Source organism: Vicugna pacos, unplaced genomic scaffold, assembly GCF_048564905.1.
Source record: "Vicugna pacos unplaced genomic scaffold, VicPac4 scaffold_145, whole genome shotgun sequence".
NCBI classification, from domain to species: Eukaryota; Metazoa; Chordata; class Mammalia; order Artiodactyla; family Camelidae; genus Vicugna; species Vicugna pacos.
In genome coordinates this window covers 48,191-72,099 of record NW_027328825.1, presented here as the reverse complement: position 1 = coordinate 72,099, position 23,909 = coordinate 48,191, and the positions used below count along the sequence as shown (strand labels likewise).

The window sequence follows — 23,909 nt, the reverse complement described above, 5'->3', positions numbered from 1 at the left end:
TTGTCAGTATTTAAAGAGCTGTTAGTGAGCACCCCAGGCCCCACCTCTCAAAGAATCGTTAAAGTTTGCTCTGAAATAGTGAGGTCATAAACGTCTTGTTTTCAGAAATCAAAAGGTTTTAAATACGCACCATAGCTCCATTTATAAAATAATAATAAGTTCAAAATTAAGAAAATGGAGGATAATTGATTTTTTTTAAAGCCTAAACATAAACTTTCTTGTGCTAATTTTGCAACTGGAAATTTTGAAAAGAAAAATCCTACTGCAATATCATCTACGTGGTATATATATATGAGTTTCACGTTTGAAAAGTAACTGCGCAGTGGTTTTCAAAGTCAGGAGCATTCCAGCTCAAATACTGGCAGTGGTGGCTGCTGGTTTTCAATGGAAGAGCCTAAATTTGCCTTCTTAGCTTTTTTTTTTTTTTGTACTGAGAAGGTTGAGTAGTGCTTTGCCAGCATGATTTTCGGGCAATTTGAGGGCAGCTGTCGTGTTCCAGCAGTGAGATATTTCCATGCATTTTATTTTCTGGACATCACCAGGGCACATGTGGGGTTTGTGCCTGCAGGCTGGAATGCTGCAGGACTCCCTAATCCATCACCATTATGTCCTGGTGCTGCTCCGGTCAGTGAATGATTTTCTGTGACTTGGAGGTAATGTGGTCTGATGGTGATGATCAGACGTGCAGTTAAATGCTATTAATTGAAATAAGAGTAACCTAGAAACATTGCTCTAACAATACAGGATGAGGGAGGAGGATTGGCTGAGCTGCTTGCAGTGGGATGTCTTCTCAGGTGACTCCCTCACCGTGATTCCTGCCAATATCCGCCCCAGCCCTGCACGGTAGTCCTGCCGAAGCAAGCAAGCACTTTGCTCAGAAACGCACTGAATTTCCTTGCGCCTCTGTTTGTTGGCTTTTTTTTGAAAACACATTTTGCCCTTTGCTTAAATGCCATCCATGCTAGTCACCCCTTACACTCATTCTTCTGGACCTCGTCCATACATAGCTGCTGAATGGATGAACAGAATGTAGTATCTCCATGTAGTGGAACATTATTCACACGTAAGAGTGAATAAAAAAGAAAAAAAAAAGAGGAAAATGAAAAATGCCACCTGTTTTGGGAAGTCCACCCTGACTGTTCAACCCACACTTTTCCCTTTGAAACACAATCACTTATGCTCCACTCTACTCTTTTTGATAGTACTTACCACCTTCTAATAATCTTTAACGTTTCCAAAAAAAATAAAAAATAAAGAGATGCTGATGCCACTTCAAAATATACAAGCCTTGCTAACAGCATGTTAATTGAAAGGAAGCAGACACAAACGGCCAGATATTGTTGATTTCAGTGATCTGAAAAGCCCAGAAAATGCACATGCAGAGGCAGAGAGCAGGTGATGGTTGGAAGGGGCTGGGTGGAGGGGGATTATGGAGTGAATGCTAGTGATAGGGGGATTCTTTTGGGCTGATGAAGTGTTCTGGAAATAGAAGGTGTTGAGGGCTGCACAACTGTGATTGTGCAGAAGACTGCTGAGCGCTGTGTCTGGGAGTGCCTGTTGTTGGGGCATCTTTATTTTGTTCACATCCTGCAATGTGAAGGGCCATCTTCTGCTGTGGTCATTCTACTCCTGTGAGTGGTGAGGGTCAGGACTTTGTAGAGTCCTGTTTCTTTTCTCCCTCTGGCTGAGTGTAGGCAAAAAAATTTAAGCCTGAGAAAGTGCTCCATCTACAGAAATGTCTTTCAGTTTTGCCTGGTGTAAAAATCTTGAGAGCTTTTAACCGTTGAGGCTAGTCTGTGGGGGTAAATAGCCTATGAAGCCTGGGTGAGCCCGGGAAGAGCCGCGCTTCCCTCCCAGACACGGGTGGGGATTTCACCCCCTTTCAGGCAGTGAAGGGCCCAGACCCGTGGGCAGACTTGACAATCGTGAATATTTACGTGTATCCGCTGCTTCATCTTGGATATTAATTTCAAGCTGAGTCAGTTTGTGACGGCAGCCTCATCCTACAGCAGGAATTTATAGTATCTGCTCTTTGAGGTGAAGACCTGACAGACTTGATTATTTAACAGTCTGCTTTGAATTGATATCTCAGATTCCTTTGTCAAAAGCAAAACAGCAGAAATACAGACGTCCTTTAATTCCAATGTGGCCTGGAACGGGTTTAGTGTCTGTGCCTCAGTGGCCTTATCTGCGGGTGGGGAAGATGATAACAGTGCTTCCCTCAGAGGAGCTGGTGAGGGGAGAGTGAGAAGCACAAATGGAGGACTTACACGAGATGCTCATAAATGACCGAATTTAGTGCTCTCCGCCTGGTGAGGCCTTAGGGGTAGAGATGTCAGAACAGAGCAGTCCTAGCCGGAGCTCGATACGTGATGGTAGCTGTTATGATCAGTATCACCACTGTGGGTTATCAGGTAGTTTTAAGACTTGGTAATATGATTTCATGAATAATGTTAAAAGACTAGACATCTCAGATCCAGTTTACATAGTCCTCAAGATTTCTTCTGAGAATTGGATGGTTTCTTCCCTATCTTAAATCTGAGATGAGTCTCTAAAAATTTCCGTATTCCTCCATCCTTTTGCTTTAATTCTCTATTTCTTAAAAAACAAAGTTTCTAGATGGAGTTACTGGGGACTGAATTGAGGGCCTCATGCATGCTAAGCACATACTCTCCCAAATGAGGTATAATCTCTTCCCTGATTTTTTTTTTAAATTTACATCTTAATTTTCAGAGGTTAGAGGCCTCTAATTATTTTTCTGGAGACTTGTCCATGAACCTGTAAATCTACAATTAATGGACAAAATTTGGTTTATTAAAAAAAAATCTATAGAATATTCTACAGTCCACCCAAAAGGAAATACTCATGGACTTAAAATGTTTCTCCTTTAAGGTGATTTCTCCTGTTTGGTCGAGCTTAATTTGTTAACAGCCATCCTCATCATCATAATGACCAAACTCGCTGTGAGTGGACGCCTAACTGAGGCTAAAATGCTTTGCTCATATTTTACTTCATAGCAAGTGTTTGATTGTAGGTATCAGTGTCTCCTTTTTTGTAGCTGAGGGATTGAGAGATGGGTCAGCTTGCCCCAAATGACACGCAGCTGGCGGTGGCTAGCTCGATGCTGGAATCCAGGCTGCACAGGATGAATTCTCAATTGCTCCTCTAATCAGCTTCCCGTTGAGTGTTTTCCCGAACTCCTGTGAGCCCATAAATGACCGATTTTAGCTATCTCAGCCTGATGAGGTCTTCAAAGGAGAGACACCAGTGAGAATGAGAGGCAGAGTGGCATAAATTAAAATTGTACATTTTCACAAATGTTTTATTCTCAGGTAATGACTGTAAAGGAAATAGTTTTTTAATTTAGTGCTTTGTGAGAACTAAAAACAAAACATTTAAAATAACTATTGTGCAAGAGAGAAGTGGTCTTTGAAAGTCCAACTGTTGCTAATGATGTTACTTGTTTTTTCTAGTGGTGCTTATTTACTGAAAAATTTCCAAACACTGAATTTGTTTTATGTAGTCTTAGTATGAAAGAAAACTTTGTCAGTGAGTATTGTAAGTAAAATCCTTACTCTTTTCTTTCCTGATGATGAATATCTTAGTTGTTTACATGGCTTAAGTATATTTCGTCATTTGTGAAATTTGAGTAATATGGTTTACCTTGTCTGACTGTGAGAGCTGGACGCCTTGTATACAAAGCACCGTAGAGGTGCTTAATAAAAATGTGCTTTCACAGTGACTGATAGTTTAGAAGTATCAACTCTGAATACTAAAAAGGGTAGCTTATTTCTGATGCATATTCAATATGTGTATATATGATATACATTAATATGGCTTAAAGTAACTAGGATTGTTTTTTTTTAAGTGCAGTATGAAGCTTTAATGAAATCTGTGTCATTCTAGTGAGACAGGGACTACTTAAATTGCCTTAAGCAGACGACCTTGAAGATTATTTACACAGAATGTAAGCTCAGAATTCATGTTGCCGTGTAACCATCCATCAGACATTTAATTTCTCGGGATTCTGACCAGAACCATTAAGTTTAGAAAAATCCACATTGATTATTATCAGGGAATAAGCTTCTCTCTTTTGTGACTAAAGAAAATTTTGATTTTTTTCTGCACTCTTTTCAGGTTTTAAAATTTCAAAATTTTGATTTGACATGTCACTTTTTTAATAGAGAGAATAAAGCTCATGCTGTTTTAATATGTAAATAAATGTTTTTGTATTTCAATACCCTTCTATGATTTCCTGGCTCTTTGAGAAGTATTTTGCAAGATACTTAGATTACCTACTGTTGGAAAAATACAGACGTGACTTTTATGAATATAGGCCTAGTACAGTTCTGTTGGTTTTTACTACAGTGCAAGACATGAGACCTAGGAGAGCTTTGCTGCTGATTGCCAGGAGGACAGATCTCAGGTCTCAGTCTCCCCTCGTGTAAAATGAAGTGGCTGGACTGGATTCTTTCCTCTTCTAAGATGAGCTTCCATGAGCCTATGTCTTTTGTTTATATTTAGGAGTATTAGCAATATCAGATTAAATACTGAATACCCCTCCATCCCCCCGAAGCAAAGTGCAGTATATGCTACATAAGCTTCTAGTTATCTGATTCTCGTTTCTCATCTTACAGTCAATTTTTGTGTTGCATGTTTCCCGGCAACCTGGAAGGTCTTTTTAGCCATAGGTGGCGCTGTTGCAACTTTTTACAGTCTTAATTTTTCTGTTTGTAAAATAAGGCTTAAACAATGTGATTTTATTTTGATTCCTTTGCTTAATGCTTCAGAATAGCACAACGTCCATTATGTCTTTCTACCTGGAAAATTTTTTCTGCTTATATCATAGTTTTATTCTTTTATCTCGCTGTGAACATTTCAGACTTGCTGTGCAAACAATGGCAAAATCGGGCTTTTCTTCTAGTGTTAGAAACCAGTGAGCCGGGATATTATAAAACAGCTAGAAGCTGCCTCTGGAGCACCATAAAGCTGAAAGGTGTGTTGAGTTCCCTGAGTATTGACCCCGCCGCTGTGTGTTAATTGGTGGGAGTTGATTTGGTACATATATGATGGGGTGTAGTTTCTTGACTTGGGTTTGCCTGCACGTGCTGACACTGAACCATGTGATCCTGAGTCAGCTCGTTCTGAGTTTTCCCCTCGTCTGTGAGAAGGGGACACTCATATCTGCTTTGTAGAATTGTGAGAATTAGTAATTATGTAACATGTTTACCACAGTGGGTATGTCAAGAGAGCTCATAAACTTTAGCTGCTGTTTTGTGTGCAGCCATCATTTTATAGTCTTTGGTAATTACAAAGAAACAAGAAAATAAGAAAAGCTGATTTTATGATGAAAGATATTTGAGGACGTTCCATAATTCCTACACCCATAATTTAGCATCAGCAGAGTCAGAACTGTTACACAGTCGCCCTGGACCAACGTTAAGCCACAGAAATTTTTGTTACTTCATATATGTTGGGGCCTAAGGGGAACCAATACTTATACACATGTTGTGTCCAGCAGCCAACTGAGAGATGACACAAAAGAGTAGGCAGGCGATAAATGTCTTCTTTGTTACTGATGAAGCCACGTTCTCCATGAACTTCAGGGCTGTGGATAAATGAGTGTCATGATACTGTGTCCCAGAAGTAGAGACTCACCCTGTCCCAGGTATCTCTGGGCCACAGCAAGCCTTCCCTTGAGAGAATGAGCCCCATCATGCACAGGGCTGTTCTGCAATGGAGCTGAGCATCCAGGGTGCTTCCCTAGGGTAGTCAACACTGGAGGGAAAGGAAGGGTTTCACATGCCCTGCTTGTCTCCCCGGAATCACAACTCAATCTGTTAATGTGAGGAGGGCTAGCTGTGGGCCAGGGGTCAGGGCTGTGAAGGGAGTAGCACTCTGCATGGCCCAGAGGAGTGGGGAGGAGGTATCCCTTCCATCAGTTTAAACAGGTGGTGGGATGGAACAGAAGGGTTCATCCCATGAGTTTATAAAAGGAGAAATAAGAATTTCCTTTGGGTATTAGTCTAGCCAGGAAACACAGAAGATGATTAGGAAGGAGACTTGTAAACCACTGTAATATTAATTTGACATTTGTTGAGCACCCAAAATGTGCTACATTCTTTTCTGAGCGTTTTACAGAAATGAATCCTTCAATCTTCTCAACAAGCGAGTAAGGAAGGTTTGATTGTTATCCCAGTTTCACAGTGTGGAAATTGAGGCACACAGAGGGTAAGTTGACCAAGGTCACAGAACTAGTAAGTGGCAGAGCAAGTATTTTAACCCTGGCTGTATGGTATTGTGGCTCCCAGAATGGGCTTTGGGTGTTTAGATGTATCTGCATCCCTCGATTTCTGTACGTCTGTGCATCAATTAGCCCAGAAAGGACAGGGAAAGGAGAGTTACACAGGTGCTCACAGTCGTGTCTCGGCAACTGTCCACGAAGAGTGCACCGTGATTAGAATTAATTGTTTTCCAGGCAGCAGATCTGTTGGTATAACAGAAATTTAGTCCATTGAATTCATCTAGAAATCCTTCCTGCTCTGCTTCTGTCCACACTTGCCATGTGACTGCCTGCCCGTGTTTGGGCCGTGGAGGAGAACATATACTCATGGTTGAACTCTGATATTGCAGTCTGGTTCATAGTTTCACATCTTCTGTTACATTAATAAGTTAAATTTCTGGTTTTCTTGCATCAGTGTCTCATGAGTTTGGTTAATGTGAAACCAGTCCATGGGAGCCCAGGGGTTATGATGGTATAAATTTTTAGCACGTTGTGGCACTTCTAGCCATGCAGACATGACTGGGGGATGTACGCCTTTCTCACTGATTTCTCCCAACAGCAGGGTCCTCTCACGGATGTGAGGCTGGGAGCTCTCTGAGTAGCTCAGTCAGAGGCCAAGTCCACCAATCCGAAAATGATGAAGTACCTGGAAGTGGGTTTAATAAAAGTAAAGGGCTTCCAGGTAGTCCGATGGGCTGTTCAAGAAATTTGGTGAAAAGCTGTCCACTGTCTGTGGTTTAGCTGCTGCTTTGCTATTGAAAAGTCTGGAGTAGATGAAGGGATTTTAAAAAGCAGAAAGGAGTGATTTCAGGTGGTACATCCACACCGGTGAGAAGTGATGGATGACCGCCTGTGTGAGGCACAGACAGAGTCTTACAAACTTCATAAAACAGCTTCAAATGCTCTGCCATCTGAGTGCGCTTCATATGGGGTCCAGTTCATCACTGGTCACGCTGTGAGGGCAAGTAACTGACGATGGCAGAAAGGACACGGAGGCATCAAAAAGGTCTCACTCATGTTCCCTGTTTAAAGAATGTGGCACAGTGTATTATATTTGAGCTGGTTTTTCACTGAACAGTTTTTAGTGTTTTCTGGGACTCCCCAGTGCCCCAAGGTTCCATGCAGCTGGGTGTCCCCTCATTGCAGCTCCGTCAGCGCTTGCCCTGGGCTGATGTGGTGTCACGGGAAGCAGGACGGTCAGCGTCCCCGGCTCCTCTGAGCTCCGTCTCCTCATCTGCAGAGCCTGGTTTCCCATCCGTGTCTACTTAGTAGGGTTGCTGAGAATCACACGTGATGGTTATCAGGTGTGATTTCTGGTTGTCTCTGCGATTGGCAAATAGCCAATAATTGATAGAAACTCTTGTTTTTTTTATTGTAATTGTGTCTCCTAGATTGCAGTGGTTTTTAGTCTGCATTTTTTTATAACTTTACTCATTTTTAAATATGCCCTTATTTTATTTATTTTTTTTTTTGAGGTACTGGGGACTGAAGCCAGGACATTGTGCATGCTATGCAGGTGCTCTACAACTGAGTAATACCCACCCTCCTTTTCTGCACTTAAAAATAAATATTGCAATACACAAAATAGCTCTTAAACTCCATCATGGGACCTGGTCTCTGTATAGGCAAATGAACACGTATACTATTTCAATAAGAATAAATGCTGTTGAGACATAAGTTTCTGAATCTGTTAATGTGCTTAAAAACGATCATAGCTAGTGATAAACACGAGACTTAGATCAAGGACTTTTTAGGGTATGTTTTGCCATCATGGGAAATTACATTCTACCGAGAAGGCTAATTGGGTCTCTTTGATATTTGGATGGTTTAGCAGGTGATCAAGGCTTTCCAAAGCTGACAGTTTTGTATTTTAAACTAACTACAAAGTTATCTTCTAGAAGATGGAAATCCTAAGCTTGTGAATTTCCCAGTAATCCAGGGGGTATGTGTCTGTGTCTGTGTCTGTGTGAACGTTTGTGTGTGTGATTTCAGGAATGTAGAAATAAGTTCCATATAGACTTCTGATATCTTTCTCTTCCAGTTCAAGGTTTAAGCATATACTTACACAAATAAATTGATTTTCTTTTGTCATTTGGCATATTGGCGGGAATAAGAGGTTCTCATACTTGTTTCAGAAGGGTTGGGAAGCATGAGCTTAGAAAACGGGAGGAGAAAGAGGCAGGGAGACACTTCACACTTTGTGCAGTATATGAGAAACGGTAGCTTTTCTTTTCTCTTTTCTTCTAAAGCAAACTGGCTCTGAATTGTAACACACTATTACTCAGAATTGCTTTTCTAATCAGATACAAGTGCCTCAGATTTTTCAAGGCAACATGAATGATGAAATGTGTTTTAGCATTTATCTTTAAAAGTAGTTTTATTTCTCAAGTAAAAGACTATAGCCTGTTTCTTCCAGCGTCTCAAGAAATTCTCATTGATCTATGTACATGTTCTATGTGCTTATTTTCTTTTCTTTTTTTTTAAGTGCTTGTTTCATTGTGGTGTGAATCAATGTTTAAAATTTCTGGATTTTGATCTTTAGAAAATGCTGATATATCAGAACTGTTAAAAACCTGATTGTTCTTTGGTCCTTGTTTGGTGGGGCACCCTATTGATTACTCTTGTCTGTTAAAGAGAGAAATTCTTCCTCTAGCCTGCAGATCATTAAGTGTATGGTTTGCAGTATGCCTTTAAATTTCATTGAATGCATTGAACATGATTGTCCAGTGAATTTTGAGTTGACTCATAGTAATGACTTTGCTTTGATTCTGTGGCTTTTGCTCCTCTCCACAAGAGCTTGAATTCTCTGTTGCATTTTGTATACGTGTTCTTCACAGTGGAAGAAATTTTGCATTTTTTACAGAGGTGGTTTTTCCTAACACCTCTGAATGCCTTCTGTAATTGATACAACAAAAATCTGTTATTTCAATGCTTAATTATTTCATAAACTAGTTTTTGGCTTAATCAGAAACAATGACAGAGTGATAATAAAAAATAGGAAAACTTTCCTTCCTTTGAAGAATAGAAATCAGGTGGTCAGGCTCACCCATGCTTTGGGCCTGACACACTTAATCTCATGTCATTGTGTATCATGATTCGGAGATGGAGTTGCTTCAGGTTTATTGATTTTTGTTTTAACATTTGTGTTGAATTCTTTCTCCAGGCTTATGTATCCTGTTGGGTTTGTTGAAACTGTAGAAGGGAAACAAAAGCTTTTTTTGGTTTCCGGAGGCCTGAGTTGCTGATGATAAGGGTTGAGGGTGGGCTGAGGAACAGAGTGACACTCCCTCTGCTCCCAGCTGAAATTGATGAACAATGAAATCAATTAAGTGTATCGGTATTTGACCAATAGAAGTTAGCGAGCCCAAACTGGCTAGTTATGCCCAAAGAAAGTACTGAATTCACCTGCAGAATTAGGTGCTTTACCAAGAAGAAGCAGCTTAGAGCAATCAGAAAAATCAGTCCTATGATGAGATATAAAGTAAATATAATATCTTTTATTTCTGAAACTTTTCTACGTTAAGTTGTGTAGAGCTAAAATTAAGTTTCAAGCACCAGGAGTTAACAGTGTGGGTGGTTCTGTATGATCATTATTCAGGAATGTGCCTAGACTCTGCTAGAGTGGCTGAAGCTGGCAGGAAAAGACCCAGAGCCAGGATTTGTCACCTTAGGGTGTCCTCCATAATGGTTCCATGTGGGAGCCCATGATTGGGTTAACAAATTGTAACAGATCCCAGCCGCCTGTCAAATTTAAGAAGAAAACGTATGCTTAGTAACTGCTTTGCAAGCAAGTGCCTGTGCATCCTCACTCCTGTCTCCTTGCCTTAAAAAGCAGAGATAATGCTTTGCTTGCGTAGATGATGTTTTAGATAGCACTCTGCTCATCGCAAAGCAATGACCCAGGCCCACAGCTATAAAGGCTGGGCTTGTGTGCAGTTAGATACTCTATTATCCCCCAAGCAAGGACCTAGCTGGTCTGGTGGTCTGCTTTGTAATTCACATGTCTAAAGGATGTATCTTATTCCCCTCACCCCATGACTTACCTAAAGATACACTAAGCCTTTGTACTCATGGTGGATTCTACAATCTCTGTCTCATCCTTCTTTCCCCAAGTTCCTGCTTACTATCACACAACTGTTAATGACGTTTTCCTTTGATTATACACAATAAATATGGGATCATTTGAGAGGCTCGTGGAGTTGGGTCCCTACGCCCTCTCTCTTTCGTGACTTTTTCCACAGAGTCTTGAGTATTCATTCCCTGTACGTAAGACTTCTGCCAGCCAGAACCCACAGTTCCAGGTGAGAAGGATGCAGGCTTTATCTCTCCTACCCGAGGGAGAGAGAGTAGAAAATTGAGATCTGCTCTTCCGTGGTCCCTTCCTGCCCCAGGTCTGCTCCAGTTCACCTGCAGCCTTCTGGCCTCTGCTCACACTGCCTCTGTCCCAGGACTGACAGCAGCCTTTTCTTCCCTGGTAAACATTTCCTGTGCCTTTTAGAAGTTGGTCTCTTCTCTGCAATACAACCCTGGCAGATGTGATGGTGGTAAACGTGCTGGAGGGCAGTCACTTGGGGACTGCCAGGAGCCATGCTGATTCTCCTGAGTCTCTCATTCGGGGTTACAGAACTGTCGAGCAGCAGAGGAAGCCCTTTAACGTGAGGCCAGCTCAGCATTGCATCACTTTCATTTTATTTTTGAATTTTCAGTGGAGAAATTATTTGTAGCAAACTGTTCCAGATTTTTGGCTGCCTGCTTTCCTCACCACCATTTCCTTGTTGGCTCTGGTGCTTGTTGTAAGAACCAGGTTTCTTCTCTGGTTATTTCTAGCAGCTGGGCTTGCCGAATCCTTGATCTGCATTTGAAGCAGAATGCTTCTTCGTGATGTCAAGCTGATTTTCCTATTTCTGAATATTTCGTGTACACTCAGCAACTCTTTCAAGTGAAATGCTCTTGTCCAATTCTGTTAACCCATATTTGCCGATCTCCTGCTTTCATGCTGAGGGCAGTTTCTTCTTCCTGTAATAAAAGTTAGCAATTTGCATTTACTATTTGAAGGTTCTGGCCCTAGGTGCTTTTGTCCTTAACAGTTTTAATACAATTCACCCATTAAAATGTGCAGCGGTTTTTACTCAAAGCCCAGAATTGTGCATCGCAGTCAATCTTAGAATATTTTCATCCCCCAACAGGAAGCCCTGTATGCACAAGCAGTCATTCCCATCTTCCTCATCCTCCCCCAGCCCCAGGCAGCCATTGTTCTCTCTCTATGGATGTGCCTGTGCTGGACATTTCATGTAAAACAAGTTATTTCATGTAAATGGAACTGTCTATTGTGACTGACTTCTTTCACACTGAGTAACTTTTTCAATGTATTTCCAGGTTGTGGCCTGGGTCAGTACTCTATGCTTTGCTATTGCTGAATTATATTCTACTGTATATCTGGGCCCTACTGTTTACCCATTCATCAGGTGATAGTCGTTTGTGTTGTGTCTGCTTTTTGTTTGTGAAGAGTAATGGCGCCGTGAATACTCCTGTAGGAATTTTTATGTGGACATTTGTTTTCAGTTCTCTTACTTGTGTGACCAGAGAGCAGAAATGCTGGGTCATTCATAAACCAAATGTTCAACTCTCTGAGGACCTGCCAGGCTGTTTTCTAAAGTGGCCACCCTGTGTTACATCCTCAAAAGCAAGGGCTGCGCGCTCCGCTTCCTCTGTGTCTTCATTAGTGCTTGTTACACATTTTTTTTTATTATAACCTATTGTAGTAAGTGTGAAGCGGTTTCTCCTAGTGGTTTTGACTTGATTTCTTTTACAGCTAATGATATTGAACATCGTTTGATTGTGCTTATTGGCCATTTGTATATTTTCTTTGAAAAATACATTTTCAGATACTTTATACACATTTTAATTGAGTTCTCTTTTTCTTGTTGAGTTGTAGGAGTTTTTTCTTTTATTTGAAGATACAAATACTTAATCAGATAAATAATTTGAAAAAATTTTCTCCTCTCAGATGTTTTTTCACCTTCTGGATGGTGTCCTTTGAAGCAAATTTTTAACATTTGATGAACTCCAATTTATCACTGTTTTCTTTGTTCCTTGAGCTTTTGGGGTAATATTTAAAATCTGAGGTATTTTATTTAAACTTTTATATAAAAAATAACTTAATTCTTAAGACTGTTCTAGGAGATGGGTGCTGTGGCTGTCCCCAGTCTATGGATAGGAGACTGAGGTGCAGAAAATTTCACTGAAATATCAGTGTCACAGCTACCCAGTGCTGTGGGATTTCAGACCCTCATGTTTGTCCCCAGCATTTGTGATCTTCACCACCATGCTCCACTACTGCCTGGAATCATTAATGAAAAAGTTTTCCTTTTTTGATTTCTTGATTGTTTGTTTTCTCATTGGGGAACTCACCTCTTCATTTTCCTTGCAGAGATCTGTGTAGGTTTATTTTAGATCTCATGTACTTATTTATTACACAGGCTCCAGCGATGATTGTGCCTAGTTGATCTAATCAATTCATACTCAAGTCTTTCCTGCTCATGACACTAAAAAGAGAGTCATGATTTACATAATGCTCAAAGAAGAATGTACTTGAGTGATTTTATTTTTCTAACCAATCAAACAAATCAAATAAAAACCCGGTGTTGGAACAGATTATAAGCCCTGCAGAATAGGGTCACTGTCTTCCTTGTGTTTCATTTGATTTGTCACAGTGTCTGGATAGTGCCTTGCTGTCCAGCAGTTTTGTGAGTATACGGTGCTCGTGAATCATTGTAAGGAAAGAATTTTGACAACAGACTGTGTTGTTCATTTCACAAGGGAAAAGATCATATAGAAATACTGCTCAGATTTATTTTAAAATTAAGCTTGGTGTCTTGAGAAGGGTTCAAGAAACCATACAAAAATCTTTTTCACTAATTTTAAATCTATCTTAGACACATTATGCATACATGGCAGAGTAACTTATCAACTAGTTTTGACAAGAGGAGTGTACTATTGATTATCTATTTTAGTTGAAATATTCTACCTGGGATAAAGTAATCAGTGCCCATAAATGAACAAATATGTTTGTATTTCTATGCAACATGGGGGCAGACTTCATATGTTTTTATATAATATATATGACTGTGTGTTTTAATCTGTCTGTCAGTGTTTTTATAGTTTTTCATCAATGTTGTAACTTTAGAATTCTTCTATGGAAATCACCCCCAATTCTAGTGCAGTTTGTACTGTGTATCCTGTCTTATGCATGGGATTCCACTGTCCCCTCACTGAGGAATTTCCTCTCCTATTGAGTTAGTAGCAGAGTTAAAGGAACTGTGATTTCTAGGCCTTTGCTCTCCATGTGTTTGCAGTTGGCTGTCAATCAAGATTTTCTCTTTCGTGAGTTTTCATTGTTCAATTAGAATTTTGGAAATAACAATTAATATGTTGCAACACTCTCCCTAGAAACTTGATGTGTTTGTGCTTTTCCGTTTCCAATTTACAAAAAATGTAAATGCACTCTTGTTTTTAAATAGTCCTTTTTCACTAGATATTTGTTTACTTCTTTATAGTCAAAATATTTTTTTCCCAATGAATGAATAGGTTTGCATGTTTTAAAAGATACCTTACTTTTTAAATTTCTTATTCTAACAGGTATATTCGTTGTACAGAATTTAGAAAATAAGGATAAACACAATTATAACTTAAAAATGGCCTCTAATCTCACCTGGAGATACAGTTGTAAGGTTTGAAATTGAGAATTACAAGTCCTCTCAAACTGTTCTTCTATTTCAAGTACGGTTTGGTTACTGAGATCCTCGAATTCCCATATGAATTGTAGCAGCAGATAGTCAGTTTCTGCAGAGGAACCCACTGGGATTGTGATCGAGTCCATGTTGAATATATGGATCGCTCTGGGGAGCACTGCCATCCCAAGAATGCTGTCATTTGATTCAGGAATGTGCGTGGTGTGTCTGTCCAGGTATTTAGGTATTCTTTAATTTTTTTCAGCATTGCATAGAGTTTACATTGGATTATTTTACTATATATTTTGCCTTTATACTGAGGACAAGTGTGCAAGGTACCGGGATCAGAAGTGTATTGGAGCTCCGCAGCTTGCTGCCACCATGGACGCTGTGCTCTTGCTTCGCCCACTGTACAATGTTGCACAAAATAGGACCTAAGTAACTCTCTCTTGAAAGAATGATTATATGATTGCTGGATGATGCTTGAGGGTCCTTGTGATGATGTCTTTTTCCCAGAATTTCCCCTCTTCTTTACTATGCCCTTTCCCTTCCTTTCCTCCAGCCTGTGTTTCAGCCTGCCTGTGGCATTGATTTTCCTTGTCTGTGGACTCTTCCTTTCACTAGTTCGTGATAATGTTACATGTGAGATGTGGAAACTTGCTAGATGTCAAGAAAGAGGAAATCCATTGCATTCTAGTTTTTTTAGAGTGTGCTATTGTATTATCGATTGAAATGAAATCAGGCTGACCCATTGAGCCATCCCCTGAGCTCTTTTTGCCTTCCTACAGGTGATACTGCTCTCGTTGCTGCATGTGCCCTTCCCCCAGACTTGGTTTTGGGGTTGAGTAAGTCACCGTCACTGGAGCCCTCTCTTTAAATGATGAAGAGAACATTTGCTCTTTCTCCCTGTTTGGGGACTTGGATGAGATGAGGCAACAGATAAAGAATGGAGCCCCACCTCATTCTGACCCCCGCTCTTTCCGTTCCTTTCTCCAGGGGAAGAGTACAATTCAAAAATATAAAGATTGTGAACTAATGAGATAGACAAGACAACCGATCATTTATTAAATACCCTTTCATGCCAGAAACAAATGTATTATACACACAAAAAGCACATAAAATACGGTAGTACTGTGGTTACAAACGTGGGTCCGAGTTCGAGTCCTGGTCTGGAGTGACAAGTCCTGTGAGATGGAGAATTGGTAGGTCGGCTTAGCCTCTCTTGGACTTGTCTTCTGTCCTGCAGAGATGGGGCTCGCTAGGCGTCCCTCCCCCGTAGAGGTGCTGAGGGGTGTAAAAGACACGTGTAGGCAGACCGAGCACAGCTGCTCTTTCCTCGTAAGTGCAGGATAGCATCGCTTTTGCGGTGATGGCTTTATGACTGCACCGTGTAGACTCTCAGTGCTCCAAAGGGATGCCTTGCAGATTGGAGATGGGATTCTCACTTCTGTATATACCCAAGGATTGTGTTATTGGGCCTTGCTAATTTGACTCTATTCTTTAGAAAGTACATAATGTAGATATATTTTTCAAACATGCATGATTTTTTCTTTTATTATTTATAGTTCTACCCTCTCATCTCTTGGTGTGACTTTTCATGGAATCCAGGAAACAGTCCTAAGCAACCTGCCTCTTCACACTTCTCCGTGGTGGTTTCCTTCCCTGACTAGAAGAGGGTTTTGCATAGGTAATTTTGATTGCTCCCCTTCTCTTGGAGACTCTCTGTTTTTCTGCCCATCTCTCACCTGTCCATCTGTCCATTTCTCTACCCACTCATTCTTCTGACTTGTTTCAATAAGCATTTCAGGCAGCTTACAGAAGAACAGGTACCAAATAAACAGGTGAGAAAATGGGGCCAAGTTCATACAGTGAGGCTAGGAGTTGAGCCTGTGTGAGAGTTGCCAGCGTGAGACACACGCCTCTGCCTTGTGACTTATAAGATAGACAACATCAATGTGCCTGAAGCTCCCAGCAGACACAGGGAAACAGGGTTTGTGGGAGATGCTCATTGGCTGTGAAATAAATAAGTGGCTTAGTAGAAGCCCAGCCTTTCCAAGTACTAAGGCTTAGGAGAATATTTTAGTGTCTTCCAAAATCAGATTATTGCATCTTTTCTTTTTCAGAGTTTTATGTATAGTTGGTTTACATTCTATACCTGGAAATTTCTCCAAAACTTCTGCCCACGTGAGTCCCATGACTCGGGAATGGGGTGGTTCTGCTCATTGACGGGTGTTGGCCAGAAACGGAAAATGACAGCCTCAAAGGAGCCTGGGATTTATCAGTTATGTTTTGTCAGTGCTGTAGATTTCAGAAAATGCTTTCACCTTTTCTTTCCATCTGAGGCAGCAGCGCGCTCTCTTACCAGCATCAGGAGCTCAGGGCCACGGGATGGTGGGGGCTGACTGCACTGCCGTCAAGACAGCTGAGCTAGTCACTGCAGGTGTGGTTCTTTTACATACTGCAGTTCATGCTCTTTACTAGAATGTTTCAACAGGGAGTTAATTAACTGAGTTAATTAACATTTTATAAATATGATGCTTTGTTGAAAAGACAGTCATAGGCAGAATATAAGTTGTGATCACTTTAAAAATGGTTTCATTACTGAAATTTCAGTAGGAAAGATCCAGTTTATCTTATTTCCGCCTCTCTTTAAAAGTAACAAAGAAACAAGACAGAAAAAGCAGAGGATGATTTCTGTTCTTCCTCTCGGCTTGCAGGTGCCCTCACCTCCAGTGGCATCCATCCAGACACCAGCACTGACACTGGCCGTGCTCAGAACTGCCTCAGCCCTGAAGACACATCTGACAAATGGAAGGGGGCCGCGCCCTGTTACAGCAGGTGCTCTCACTTTGTGGGTCCTTATGTAACTGCGCGGTGTTATTCAGGATCGCCCTTTCTACACTTTGTGACGCTGCTGCGGTGTCTCCTAGTTATTTGTTTCTGTAAGTACTCGTGTAATTTTCCAATGTGTGGTACTAGACATCTAAAAATGCATTTTTCAGATGAAAAATAGTGTGTATTTAATATAAATGTATGAAAAAAGGGTCAAATGGATCTATCCTGGTGCCAGTACTCAGAGATAATAATTAACACATTAACATCTATTTTCTGTTCTTTTCATCAGTGTGTATTACCTCTGTCATAAAAACCAGCGAGCAATGTGTGCCTGTATACTGTGTGGAGACCTCCATTTTCCATTCGGCTTATTACACATTTTTCTACAATATTCTATCTCCCCTGGCATGATTTTTAATGACTAGTATAGCATTCTGTCTTGTGGAGTCCTCGTCCATTTTACTTTGGACTTAAATAAACTTTTAAATTCCAAGTATACTTAACTGAAATTCTGAAAAGAGATCTGTTGTGGTACCGAAAGTCCCCTACATCCCTTCCCCTTTTTTCCTGAGAGTAAAAACTGCTGACAATGTGGAGTATATATTTCATGACCTTTATGCCTATGTCATATAAATAAACTCATACATACACGTATATGAGAAATCTATGTCTATGTGTGTGTATATATGCTTTATTGAAAAATAAGGCCATACTATATGTTTTCTGCAGCTCGGTTTATTCACTCAGGTATATATCACAGACGTCCTCTCTCTCCAGACTCACCCGGTCCTTTCAGATAGAGTAGAGGGTTTTCCTGATATGCAGGTTTGGTCTCTTGTGTAAGGACACCTTTCGTGGGAGCGTACTGTGGACAAGGCCTTGGACCACGCCGAAACACCGGAACTTTAGTGCCCACAGCTCACCGTGATTTACCGCATCATTGTCTTGATGGTGGACACTTAAGTTTTCTCCATTTTCCACTGTCAGAAAGGGTGTTTGACTGGCATACTTCTTATACAAACATTCCTGTGTTCTTGTATGAGTATTATTTTCGTTAAGGTTTCTGGAAATTTAGTCCTTGGATGTGACAACTACATAAATCACAGGCTCCTTTCAAGTGAATCAAGAAATTCCTTCTCCTGTGGGGCATGAAAAGATGTAGAATAACTTATGTAACCAATTCTCTATCGCTGGATATGATTTCACTTCAGCTTTTCTTCTCACCATTGTAAACAGTGCTGTGTAAATGCTCTGATAAGTACATCTTTTTGAACTGAATTTTTCTAAATGAAACGATTCCAAAATGTGGAGTTCAGCCTGTGTGTACACACGTTTTTCAGAGTTTACATATCCATTGACATGTCATCCTCCAAAAGATCGCTCACAGTTTGTTCTCTCAAAGATGGACACTAGCTAGAATATCTTTTAAAAATATGTGCCAATATGATGAGCAAAAGTACTTTTTCATTGTTTTAATTTGCACTTGATGACCAGTGAGGTATTGAGCATTTTTCACTCATTAGCCATCTGACTTTTAAAAAGTGAATGATCTCTTTTGTCCTTTGCACACATTTAAGTGAGGCAGCTTCTTGTTGCTTTGTGACAGCTCTATGTATATTATGAACATTAACCCCTTGTCTTCATCAACATGTATCAGAGAGCTTTTCCTTGTCATATTTTGCCTTTCATTTTGTTCAGTAGGTTCATTTTTGTTGTGGCCCAAAATAATCTTAAGATTGTAAATGCCTTCTTTTTGGGTTTTATTCCTGATATTATTCTTAGAAATACTTTCTTATAATGGTATAAATTTCTTCTGTAGGTTTTTTTAATCTCTAAGATGGAGATGATGATGGTACTTGTTATAGTGAAGAGAAGTTGAATTAATATGAGCAAAGAATTATATTCGCTGTTATTAGTACTTTCTAATATTCACATCACATTCTGTAATTTTTCTTGCGGTCATTATGACTGGAATAGAATTTGTTTTTTCCAGGGGATTCTCTGATTGTCCCAAGACAATTATTGAATTCCTACTTTGCTTTTTAACTTGAAATCCCACCTGTAAAGAATACTTATGTACACTAGAGTCTCTTTTTGAGCTCATGGTTTATTTTTATCAATCTTACTTTCTTACACTAGCACTATATCTTACATATTGTAAACATTTATTTAATATCTGACAGTGCGATTTTTTGATTCTCTTTTCGATCCCAAATTTTCTTGGTTAGTATTATGACTTTATTATTCCTGAAGAATTCTAATATAATTTTTCAAGTTAAAAAAAAAAAGAAGTGCTCTCGTGGGATTTTTTAGTACTTTTGAATTATCTTTAGGAGAACGTACATTTTTACAAAACTGCTTTCCTGCATACAAAATGTTGATGTCTCTACTTTCACACCTCTTACTTTACCCCACAGTACAGTCCTGTACTTCCTCCATGTACAACATGGGCATTGTTTTTGAGTTTATTCCAGATTATTGTTGATGTTTTTGTTAATTATTTAAGTCAGAATTTTTTGCTATTGTATATTTTAACTGTTAAAACTGACACCTAGGAAGGCAGATTCGGTTTGTAAATACTCACTTTGTAACTTCTCATTTAAAATTGTAAGTATTAAGTACTTGTTACAGAATCCTTTCTTTTCTGTTTTTAAAAATTTGTTTCCAAGATTCTCAAAATGGTCATAGCAAAGTAGTATAGGTGGGGACAGAGATGGAGAGAGGTAGTGTGGCTCATGTACAAACTGTGAGCACTTTCATGGCTGTGTTTACGCTGGAAAAGCCGCTGAAGAGTCCAGGATAAAACAGGGGTGGCTTTGTATGCAGTTGAAAGCCAGCTTTCTTGCCTGGTGAAGCCTGGTGGGCGTGACAGGTAGATGATCAAGGTCGAATGGAGGTTATTGGCTGCACAGAGCGCTGTGTCTGAGAACTGGAGAATATCGCCATGGGAAATGCTTGGTGCCAGGAACAAAGCAGAGGAGCTGGGGACCCTGTGTGTTAAGGAATTTCCAGCCCTCGGAGTGGGAAGATCAGACTCTGCATTCAGATCTGAGTTTGAATTCATCCTCTTTAGTTTACTTGTCCTCTGACTTTGGTCAAGCTATATACCCTATTTCACTTCCTGTTTTCTTATCTCTCAAAATAGGAGAATTACAGCCTGCTGCCAGATTGTTTGATCAGGTTAAATAATTAGTGTCTATAAGATGCCACGTACAGTCACAAGCTCAGTGAGAAATGGGCTGTCACCTGTTCTTCTGCAACTCAGTGCTTGACAAGACATGTGGGAAAGCCAGTCCCTAATTTGTGTGTGATGCAAGTAGGAACAAAATTAATGTCTTGCCTTTCCCTAGCAGTATACTTACAGCTTTGCTTCATTTACTTCTTTCCTCCTTTCCTTTCCCCTTTCCCATCCTCCACCAAAAGATCCTGAGACTCTCTCAGAATAGTAGATTCAAATTACTTTAAAGGTTGGCTCATCCTCATGAAATGATAGTAACATAAAAAAAATCTGTGCACATCCCACAATACATTGTATTTGATTTACACACACACGTGTGCACACATACACACACACAATCAGGCTACCTTCCACTTGCAGAGGGATAAGGACCACTTTTTCTGAGTTTTCACTCACTGAGCTTGAGAACAATGTCTCTTACACAGACTTTCACCAGGCTTCGTGCATGGTGTTTTTAATTGAATTTCGGCTTTGTGGCCATAGATATAGTCTCCTAATAGAAGAGAGAAAGTGGAGACATAGACATTCCGCTGAGATATTGGTGTCATCATATTTTAGTTGGAAAGGACTTAAGACAGCATAGAGTCGTAATATTATATGGGTGAGAATCCATGATGTTGTAACTTGGACAAGAACATGGACCTTCTGCCGTCTTGTCCACAAAGGTGAAGAGGCAACTGGGCAGGGGATGGTAGGGATCCTTCTTGCTTGAGTTCCATGTTCTTGCTAGTTTTCATTGCTCAGTTGCCTTTAGTTTATGTCCATGAGGCCTCTCATGGGAAGGTCACTCTGTCCTGATAGATTGAGTTTCTTATCAGCAAAAAGCTCTGGACCCACTCATATTTCCCAGAGTTTTCTGCTGACCTGCTGACACTTTATATAATTGAGACCTAAGAAACTACAGAATATAAAATCCTTATTGTTATTGTTTGCCCTCGAGTTCCATAGGAAGGGGTGCTGTCTCAGGCTGTCTAAAGCCAGATCTGAACAAAGATAGGGTGACAGGCTGTGCTGCTGGTCCTCCACAGTTGAAGGGGATTTCCAACTTAGCTTTATATTCAAGGCAGATGAGTTCAAATCTTGCCTTTACCAGTTATTATCTTTGTGAATTTGGGGAGAAACTGTACTTTTTTGTGTCCAAATTTGTTTATCTGTAAGTAAGTTCAGTATTTATTTTAAGGTTTCTGTTTTAGAATTGAATGAGCTAATACTCTCATTTATACCTAAACTAGTGATCTCATGGTTCTATGCTGGTGCCTTGGTAGTTGATTACTAAGGGACTCCGCAGTGAGATTGGGGGTGGGGGACCCTGGATAATAGAGCTTATATTCCAGGATATGCTTGTAAAAGACTGGATGTGCAGTGGATTTTTAGTAAATATCTACTCCTTTCCTAATCTGCATTGATTGTGTATATATCTTTATACTAATATATGAACAATTTTTATTGCAATTTAAATATCTTTGTAGTATTTACAATATCTAGTTATAAAAATACGTGAAATAAAAAGATTTGAATTTATTTTCTTTTCAATAAGCAAAACAAAATAAAATAGAAAAGAAAAAAGTTTTGAAGGAGTAGAAATAATTTTATTTCTGTGGAATCAATTCCTTGTAATAGGTTTTTTGTTCATGTTGTTAAAAAGCATATAAAATTGATAGGTGGTGAAATACTGGAAATGAGGAAACAGTGGAGACATACTACCTCTAAGGCAGTCAATTTGTTACCAAGTCCAAACTCGTTCTGCTTGCTGCATGACAGGCCGATTAATCGGGAGATGAGATGTTGGAGTAAGGAAAAGAGACTTTATTTGTAAAGCTGGCAGACCCAGAAAATGGCATATTGTTATCCAGTAGAACTCTCTTCCCCAGGGCAGAATTCAGTCTCCTTTTATACTAAAAAGCGGCAGGGATGTGGCTGGTTGTTGCAAACTTCTTGCTGTATGAATTGTTTGTCCTTGAAATCCTTTGTTCCTGCAGCTGTCCATGTGGGTCAAATTATGGTGCCCCTGTAAAACCTCCAAAAAAAAGAAAGGTTATTCACTATTTTACAACTTGCCATCTATACATAAGTGTAGAAGAGCAAATATCCTTAAAGATCAGAGCCCGGAGAATAGGCCCTCCTGGATATTTCAGGCTAAAGGCAACTTTCTTTTACAAAAGGTGCAGAGATAGCAAGTCTGAGCCTAGAAAACAAGGTACAGGATTAAAGCCAAATGAACACATCTAACATGGAGTGAAATTTGTTCTTTCTATTACAATTTCTTTTTCTCCCTCATAAATAATTTTAGTAAGAAACGTGAGCAATTTTTTTATTTTTGCTTCTTAATAAAGGACTACAACTACAATTTAGTGAGCAGGGATGCTGTGCGTGCCTTGGTGTCACAGCAAACTCTTGTTGGTGGTGGTCGACCCTGCAACATGCCTGATGCCCCGTGAGTGTTGGTGAGGGTCCCCCTAACCAGGGGCTCTATTCAGGAACCACCATATGCGCGTTGACCTCTGGCACCTCTTTTTCAGCTGCAGGAAATTTTTTCAGATTCTATGATAGAAAAATCACTCCAGCTAGGGATAATCAGGGAGTAAAGGAAGAGGAAAAGGGCTTGAAGTAGAGTAGAAGAGAAAGACAGAAGCTCAGGGAGCCTGGGGGCTTGGCAGCGCTGCCTCGGGAGAGAGAGGAGCAGAGGTGTGGATGGGACCGGCTACAGAACCAGCTCCTGCAGCTTTCCCTGCACCCAAGCCACACAGCTTTTAATAGGGCCCAGGACTCTCTCCTGGCTGGATGTCACCCTGGGCAGAACCTTGAGAATCGAAGGTAAGGGGTGGGCAGCACTCACCTAGGGGGTCACTGAGGACTTTGGTCAAGTCCACATTGACTTTTCCAGTCATGTGCCTTCACCTGTTCTTTATCTCAGGATCTGAGAAGCAGGAGCAAGGAACTCAGGGAGAGATGCAGGAAGATATCTGACTGTGTTAAGAGACGACAGTCACAGTGACACTGGGAGCGAAGACACTTGCAGCAAAGTAAAATAACTTCACAACCATTGCATCAGAGCTGCATGTGTGAGAGAGCCTAAGCCTGTCTCAGAGTGCAGGGGACAAGCGGAATGGAATGGTAAAATTAACACTGACAATTGAAATTTTGTTAAATAGCCTGCTACTTTTAATTTTATCACTTCACTGTATGCAGGTGTATTTCTATGAGCATTTATAGGTTCACACAACCCCACCAGCCCCTCTTGCCCCCATGGGGGATGGGATTTCTCAAGCACAGTGCCCCTCCTGCTTGCTTGGGCCACGCTGCGGGTCCTCACCTGGGGCCGGACTGCTACAGTACACTGAGTCCCCGAGGCACGGCCTGGGATACATGACAGGAACAACTGTGCTCTTGGCTGAGGGCCTCCATTTCCCCCTGCAGTGTAAGAATGCCGGTGACTCAGTTAGAAGCATGCATCCAAGCCGTCCTTCCGTGTCATCACCATCTAGAAGCGGTGCCTGAATCTTCTGAATTTCTGCAGAATGTGGTTTACAATCACCTTGAACAAGTGAGTGTGTGTCCTCTTTCAAGTGGAGGAGTTACTGCCATTTTCCTGGAACTTACTCACCACTAGTCCATCTGATTTTTCTGTGCTAGGATTCAGTATGGCCTGCTAATAACTCTGCAGTCAGGTCTAGAAACCCTGATGAAGAGGATTATTTATTTTCTTTCTTTATATGATAGTATTTTACTTTCAAATTTCTGAGTTTTCAGTTCTTGGAGGAATGTTTTGGGGGTTGGAGAAACAATTTTGCTCTTACCATCTTTGTGACCTGTTGCTATATGC

At 40.4% G+C, this 23,909-nt stretch overlaps 1 protein-coding gene across 4 annotated transcripts in view; it reads left to right on the top strand.

The window, feature by feature from the left end:
- The window catches only part of LOC140695119 (uncharacterized), a 92,425-nt gene that overhangs the window by 23,959 nt on the left and 44,557 nt on the right, over window positions 1–23,909 (top strand). Inside the window, exons 1-6 of one of the 4 annotated variants that reach the window (XM_072958024.1) lie at window positions 14,709–14,845; window positions 15,126–15,215; window positions 15,579–15,700; window positions 16,137–16,197; window positions 16,363–16,453; window positions 16,731–16,851. In XM_072958024.1, coding sequence (XP_072814125.1) covers window positions 16,402–16,453; window positions 16,731–16,851 — 173 coding nt within the window. In that variant the 5' untranslated portion in view covers window positions 14,709–14,845; window positions 15,126–15,215; window positions 15,579–15,700; window positions 16,137–16,197; window positions 16,363–16,401. Of the gene's footprint in view, window positions 14,846–15,125; window positions 15,216–15,578; window positions 15,701–16,136; window positions 16,454–16,730; window positions 16,956–17,137; window positions 17,413–23,909 lie in introns of those variants that run through there. The other 3 variants (XR_012070812.1, XR_012070813.1, XR_012070814.1) reach the window with 3 other exon arrangements.